The sequence below is a fragment of the Electrona antarctica genome (assembly GCF_951216825.1).
Source record: "Electrona antarctica genome assembly, chromosome: 23".
In the NCBI taxonomy this organism is placed as follows: domain Eukaryota; kingdom Metazoa; phylum Chordata; class Actinopteri; order Myctophiformes; family Myctophidae; genus Electrona; species Electrona antarctica.
Window position 1 is genome coordinate 37,472,628 of NC_136804.1, and position 7,829 is coordinate 37,480,456.

At 46.8% G+C, this 7,829-nt stretch overlaps 1 protein-coding gene across 1 annotated transcript in view; it reads right to left on the reverse strand.

Annotated features, from left to right (window-relative positions):
- The window catches only part of ccdc3a (coiled-coil domain containing 3a), a gene marked incomplete at its 3' end in the record, with an annotated part of 20,082 nt that extends 12,629 nt beyond the window's left edge, over positions 1–7,453 (reverse strand). The window contains exons 1-2 of the mRNA XM_079494794.1: positions 6,929–7,453; positions 4,903–5,077 (exon numbers count right to left, since the gene is read on the reverse strand). Of these exons, the coding sequence (XP_079350920.1) occupies positions 4,903–5,077; positions 6,929–7,368 (615 nt within the window). The 5' untranslated portion in view covers positions 7,369–7,453. The remainder of the gene's footprint in view (positions 1–4,902; positions 5,078–6,928) is intronic.
- Positions 7,454–7,829: the final 376 nt, after the last annotated feature.

Here is a 7,829-nt window from a genome sequence, read left to right on the forward strand (position 1 = left end):
CTTGTTCGTCCAAAATAGGAACGGCAGGTTTAAAACGTCTGTCATCTTCAGGTGCATTTTATGAATATCCAATAAAAAGTATTAACACGAGCCTGTGACTAAATAATAACTACACATGTTCTCATTTCCATTTTCTAACAGTTTCAAATCCAGACACACAAGGTTTCTACCTGAGAGCGACAGATTGTCAGTGGTCAGCTAGCCTCAGAAACCCAGACGTTTTTATTTCCAGGGAGAAAAAAAAAAGTCTGGGTCCGAGTCCACTTCAATTCGGCATAGAGTAGCGCAAACGTTGATCACTCTAGCTGCTGATTTCTGATCGTCTGCACCTTTGTTAAATTGACACACACACGCACACACGTAGACACACACACTCCTCTCTTTCTCGCTCTAATTAATTAGTCTCATGTCGCACAGCTGCGTCTAGATTCTCCCGGCGGATCCTGCCGGGAGCTGCCCATGCCATAGAAAGCATAGGTGGACCCCAGGCTAGTGGTCAGCAAGATAAGGTCGATTCATCGCAACAGGGAGGAAGGCACGAGATAGTATGGGATTAAGGCAGAGTGTCTTTGTAATTTGACCTTTGACTTTAATGGACGGTCAATATCCTGTCTGCCTGGGGGACCAGATGGGACAGACCGTCACCCGGGGGACCAGATGGAACAGACCGTCACCTGGGGGACCAGATGGGACAGACCGTCACCCGGGGGACCAGATGGGACAGACCGTCACCTGGGGGACCAGATGGGACAGACCGTCACCTGAGACAATCATTGGCTGCTTTGGTTTTCTATACGAGCAGCTGGTAGGCTACCAGGAAAAGCAAAGCAAAGTTACTATATTTACCCAGGGTAACTGGACTAAGCATCAAATACTTGTTTACAGCCAGGCCCTGCTCATAGAACATTTCATGGTAGTGGTTCAATGCCTTGCTCAAGGGCACTTCAGCGGTGGTAATTTTAACGTGCCGGTCCGGGGATACGAACTGGCGACCTTCCCGTATCAAGACCGCTCCGCAAACCGTTCGGCCACCGCTGCCACAACTGCTGTGTAGGACTCAATGGTATTCACTGACTCTTCCACACACTGAGTTACCACTGAAGCTCAGAATATTGGGCACTATGGTCTATTTGTGCATGTTTGTAGAAATAAAAACCTGAAAATCACTGCAGCAGATTTCTTTAACATAAATAATCTTAACCCATTTTGGGGCGGGAACCCCTTTTGGTGTTTTAAACATTATGTTATAATTTAGCTATTTTTGAAAAATCGTGAAAATATGTATTTCAGAAAACTGGAGGATTTAGAAGATTTTTTTTTAAATTTCGACGCCAGGCCTAAATGTCTTAAGAGTATTATTTTTTGTTGCAGAAGGAGGAGGAGAGGACACTGGAGCAACACGGACATTTAGAGCCTTTTATTAGGTGCTAAGTATACAGAATGACTAACATTTCCACCTAATGCGGTCTTCATCAGAGTCAGAGCCTTCAGCCTTGACTCTGATGAAGACACGTTAGTTGTTCTGTATACTTAGCACCTAATAAAAGGCTCTAAATGTCCGTGCTGCTGAGTCTACTGTCCTCTCCTCCTCCTCCTGCATTAGGTGTCCTTGTCCCTGTGAATCACCGGACCAGCCGTCCCAGGCTTGAGGCGCGTCGGTAGACTCCATTTCTTATTATTTCTTGTTATTAGAGACATTTCTCTGTGCAGCGCAGCCCTGGGAGCACTACCTGTGCGGTCCAGGCAGCTGCAGGTGACGCATGAAGGTGTCATTATAGAACTTAACCCGGAACGCATCCATGTCACGTTAGCGTTTAACCACATTAACCATTAACCCATTTTGGGGCGGGAACCCGTTTTGGTGTTTTAAACATTGTTATAATTTAGCTATTGAAAAATAGCAGATCTACAAGCTCATAGCGCGCCACCGAGTGGCGCGCTATGAACTTGTAGGTCTGCTATTTTTGAAAAATCGTTAAAATGTGCCTCAAATCTTTCCGAAAATTGTCATGATTTAGAAAACTTTTTTTTTTTAAATTTCGACGTCAGGCCTGAATGGGTTAAGTACTCCACTGCCATAATTGATGTCATTGACCATATTATTATTCACCATTTTTCTCTTACTACATATTCCTGAATATGAAATATGAACAAACATAAGTCATTGTAACAAGGAGGCACTGGAGCAGCTCAGACAATTTAGGCCCTTCGTTTAATAACAGGGTGCAAGTAAAAAGTGACAACGTTTCGATGTTTAAGTTACATCTTCGTCAGTTCATGTAACTTAAACATCGAAACGTTGTCACTTTTTACCTGCACCCTGTTATTAAACTAAGGGCCTAAATTGTCTGAGTTGCTCCAGTGCCTCCTTGTTCGCATGTAACCTGTCCTGCTTCTGAGATGCACCAGACTGGCCTGCCATAGGCTAGAGGCTCCTGAGATGCACCAGACTGGCCTGCCATAGGCTAGAGGCTCCTGAGATGCACCAGACTGGCCTGCCATAGGCTAGAGGCTCCTGAGATGCACCAGACTGGCCTGCCATAGGCTAGAAGCGTGGTTGGAACTCCCTTCTACATAAGTCATTGTAACTCAGGGACACTGAGTGTGTCTCAGGGGTAGAGTGGTGGTTGGATGGTAACCGCAAAGGTTGCCAGGTCGAATCCAGTGGGGGCTCCTCCGGAGTTAGTGTCGAAGGGTCCTTGAGCAAGGCACTGAACCCCTCCTGATGGCTTGGTGTGAATGGAATGTATGTAATGCACAATCTCTGTAAAGCGCCTTGGATAAAAGGCGCTATATAAATGCAACATTTACCATTGTGTATCACTCTAAACTCTTACGCCAGGGCTCCACCGGACGCGTTGCGTCTCCGTCACGTGCGTCAAAAAACGCACCGGTTCAATTTGAATGCACACGTTAATGTCACGCAACGCGGGCAGTGGAGCCACCCTTCATTGATTAAAAAGGGAACATTCCCTGGCGGTGACGGAGATGCGACGCGCCCGGTGGAGCCCCGGTGTTACAGCGTGAATCAACTTGATATGTAAGAGTCAGCTAAACTATGACAATAGACTCTTTGTCTCAGCAATTCAGGAGAATTAGAGTCATTAAAGGAAGTTGTTGGGGAGATTGCGCTGGTCAACGGATTTATGAGGATGACCGGGGCAGGTTGTTGGTTTACAATAAGAATCAAGAATGCATGCACACACAGTAAAAAATCCTATCATGTACATGGATGAATTTGGTTACATAACATACATTTTGTACACTCTTGAGTACAAATATAACCTTAACACTCGTTCGTATGAATGTGTTTGTGTGAATGAATGCACAGTGCTGTTATCACTAGAGGGTTCGTTCTGCACACAGCCATGCCAGCATATTAAAAACTCAACTCCAACTGGGATTTACTGTCCTCCATAAAGTTATTAGCCTTTTCCCCTTGCACTGTTACCACACTCGCCTTATCTCTCTCTACAGTCACCCACACACCCACACACACAGTTGATCTGGGTCATCATGTCTTTCTGATGGGTAGTTAAACTTGTGGCGGTCAGTGTGTGTGTGTGTGTGTGTGTGTGTGTGTGTGTGTGTGTGTGTGTGTGTGTGTGTGTGTGTGTGTGTGTGTGTGTGTGTGTGTGTGTGTGTGTGTGTGTGTGTGTGTGTGTGTGTGTGTGTGTGTGTGTGTGTGTGCGTGCGTGCGTGCGTGCGTGCGTGCGTGCGTGCGTGCGTGCGTGCGTGCGTGCGTGCGTGCGTGCGTGCGTGCGTGCGTGCGTGCGTGCGTGCGTGCGTGCGTGCGTGCGTGGGACACATACAATATATAAACACAATTGCAATTGCATACCTTTGGAGGTGACTACAGGCAAAACAAACCATATTATTTTAAAGAGTGTATATATTCTATTTGATGTGTGTGTGTGTGCGGGTGAGCGTGTGTGTGCGCACACAGGTGTGTGTATGTGTTCGCGTTATAGTGCTTGTTATAGTGCATGTGTCTTAATGTCTTTGATATTCTCCAGACAGGTACGATTTATCTTTCCAGCTGTTGGAGCCCAGAGGCCAACATCCCTCTCCGTTTCATAATCATACCCCCCTCTCTTATCTTCCCTCTATAAAACATGCACTTGACTATACTGTAGGTATGGGGCGGCTGTGGCTCAGGAGGTAGAGCAGGTCGTCCAATGATCCCTGGGTCGGCGGTTCGAGTCCCGGCTCCTCCTTACATGTCGAAGTGTCCTTAATGGGCAAGACACTGAACCCTACATTGCCTCCAATGAGTCGGTTGGTGTGAGCTCGCCACCATAGAGCGTGGCAGTCCCGCCCCCTTTCATGACGACGCCAGGCCCAGGAAATAATTCCCAATGCATTTTTGCCATAGACATTTCAAAAAGTATTTATTTAAAGATGGTTACGCCGCGGACAAAGCCAACTCGAGTTGTGACAACTCATCACAAGTTAACAAACACAATATTTTGGACCAAACAAATAATTACAAAGAAAAAAAACAACAAAAAAAGTGCCGTTTTTTCTTCTTTCTAATTATTTGTTCAGCCCAAAAAATTGTGTTTGTTGTCAAGATTTGTCACGACAAGAGTTGGCTCTTTAAATAAATACTTTTTGAAATGTCTATGAGGAAAATGAACGGAGAATCATTTCCTGGGCCCTGGTAGGGGGCGGGACTGCGACGCTTGTGTGAATGTGGGAAGTGAGGACGTTGGAGTCAAACTGTTTGCCGCTGTAACCGTTGTAAAGCGCTTTGAGCACTTGGAAAAGCGCTATAAAAATGCATTTCATTATATAGGTGAGTGCATGTGGAGGACGTCCTACCCTGCTGTCCTCCTGGGGGTCCCACTCTGGGGTGAAGGTGTTCATTATATAGGTGAGTGCATGTGGAGGCCGTCCTACCCTGCTGTCCTCCTGGGGGTCCCACTCTGGGGTGAAGGCGTGAAGAGGCTGGCCGTGGGTACAGTTGGAGAACTGGAACAGGCTGGAGAACATCCGCCGGTTCTCGGCCGTGTCCGGGAAGATGGCGTCCTGGAAGTTGACTCCATGGGGCAGCATGTTGTAGTTCTCATCCATCCTGCATACATGGGAGGAATAAATGGTAAACTGTGCATTTATATAGCGCCTTTATCTAAGGCGCTTTAAAATAGATGCATTACATTCACGCACACATTCATACACCTTTACATAGATTGTGCATTACATTACACAAACTTTGATGAATTGAACATGGTGGACCCTATTGTAAACAAGTGTAATGCTGAATTGGGTCATCCACTCACTGTTTACAGCCTTTGTATTGAGTTTGTGCTTGAAATGTACTGTAATTCTGCAAACTGTTAATAAATATTTCAATCAATCAATCAAACATTCACCCATTCACACACACATCCATACACCTTTACATAGATTGTGCATTACATTCACCCATTCACGCACACACACATCCATACACCTTTACATAGATTGTGCATTACATTCACCCATTCACACACACACATTCATACACCTTTACATAGATTGTGCATTACATTCACCCATTCACACACACATTCATACACCTTTACATAGATTGTGCATTACATTCACCCATTCACACACACATTCATACACCTTTACATAGATACACCAACCAGCACATCAGGAGCAGTTAGCGGTTCAGTGTCTTGCTCAAGGACACTTTGACACTAACTCTGGGGGAGCCCACAGGGTTCGAACTGGCAACCTTGCGGTTAACATCCGGCCACTCTACCCCTGAGCCACCGCCGCCCCGGTAATATGAGGAAATATGAGCATTGAGGATGATGCCGATTCTAAATGTTTGTGGCTTAGTGCCCTGCTATGTGTGAAGCCTAATGGCAGAGCCATTGAGTAAGACAGAGTTACGACGACATTGAGGGGGCAGAAAACAGCCTGGTCACGTGGTTCATGGACTCACGCGAGCCCATAGACTCCAATGCATTCCGTAAACCTTCCGGTTGTCCCTTTTCTATAGAAGTCTATGTAGAAGAGCCTGCTGGCCCCGTGAAGTGAACGGAGTTGTCATAACTCTGTTTTACTCTATGTCTCCCTAACCCTAACCCTAACCCACAATGCCTGCTGGCGTGGTTCTGGTGAAAATAGCAGATGTACAAGCTCACAGTGTGTGTTCACTTTGATGCCACGCTGTGAACTCGTAGGCCTATAATATATATATATATATATATATATATATATATATATATCTGCTATTTCTGAACATTTGTTATAAAAACATATTTGAAAGTGTTTGAAAAGTGTTGAATAATTTCTCTCTCTCTCTCTCTCTGGGGGTCCCTGCCATTTTCAGATGGGGGTCCGAGGCCAAATCCATAACATTTTGGGGGTCCTTGGCATGAAAAAGTTTTGGAACTACTACTGATTTAGATTAGAAGGAATTTGTAGAACCAGCCTCTGGTCCTATATGATGATGGGACACAACAGCTGTTCTCAGCACCATCCATCCATCCACCTAGTCCTAGGGTGACCAGATGTCCCCCTTTTCGTGGGACAGTCCCTCATATCCAAGACTTTTCAGGTGTCCCACAAATTGAGACCCTGTCCCACATTGTAACTGGCAGGCACACATGCCCTAACAGTTGGCTTTCTGTTGTAAAGCTTTCTCATTTTCTCTTTCCCTGCATTATAAGATGTGTTTTAAAGCCTTTTAAAATAACATGAGAAATATCCCCTAGGAGGCTACAGTACCACGTCGGCAATAAGCAATATTAGGCCTGTGGTCGAATATGATATCAAATAAGTTGCTAAGCCTGTCCCGTCCTCCCCCGACCGTCCCACACAAGTGATACTTCTGTCCCTCAAATGAACAGTTTGGATCTGGTCACCCTACATCCACCCCTCCATTCAAAACAATGTAAATGTGCTCCACTCACTCACTCAGATCACTCACCGGAGGAAAAAGATGTAGGAGTAGTTCTCCATGACGGTGTGTGACTGACAGGACAGGTAGCCCAGGCCCGTCAGGTTGAGGCGGGATCCGGCCGGTACCTCCAGCATGCTGCCCCACGCCTGGTCACACTGCAGCTCCACCTCCGCCGAGTACAGCAGCCCGGCTTCCTCGGCGCCCTGCTGGTGGTGGTGGTCGTGGTACCCGTGTCCCCCGAAGGGGAACGGCAGCGAGTTGTACAGACTCCCCGCGTCGCCGCCGTGGCCGAACGACTCCCGGTGGATGGCGAGCACCTTGGCGTAGATGATGATCTCCGCCAGCTCGGCGCGGCAGCCCTCGCTCAGCGGCCGCCACGAGGAGGGCAGCTGACAGCCGTGCGTAAAGCTCCGCCACGGGCATGACGCGAGCATGCCCAGCGACACGGTCAGGAGTGCGTAAAGCATCCTGACAGACAGACAGACAGACAGGCCCACCTCTGGGAGTATAGGGGGGAAAAATCCTCTTAATCAAATCCTTTGATATAGGTTTATAGCCTATATTCAAAATACCAGGATTTAGTTTGAGCTAAAACACGCGAAGACCTTTCCATTTATCCAAAAAATAGCAACTATACCGTAGATGAAGTGAATACTAGCCTATGAGAGTGCACGAAAGAAGTTGCAAAAACAGCTAAGAAAACCCCCCAAGGCAACCTGCTCTCTCTCTCTCTCCTGCCTGGTCCCTGCATGGGGTTGGACTCGCGGTGTGTTGTTAATATCATTCCCACAGACGTCTGGAGGACAGACGGAGTTACCCAGAGCCATAGAGGAAGACAGAGACGTACAGAGTCTATTAGGTGGCTCTAGTCTGGCGTAACCTAAACGGTGCGTAAAGTATAACGTTGTCCGTCTCCTCCAGCGCACAG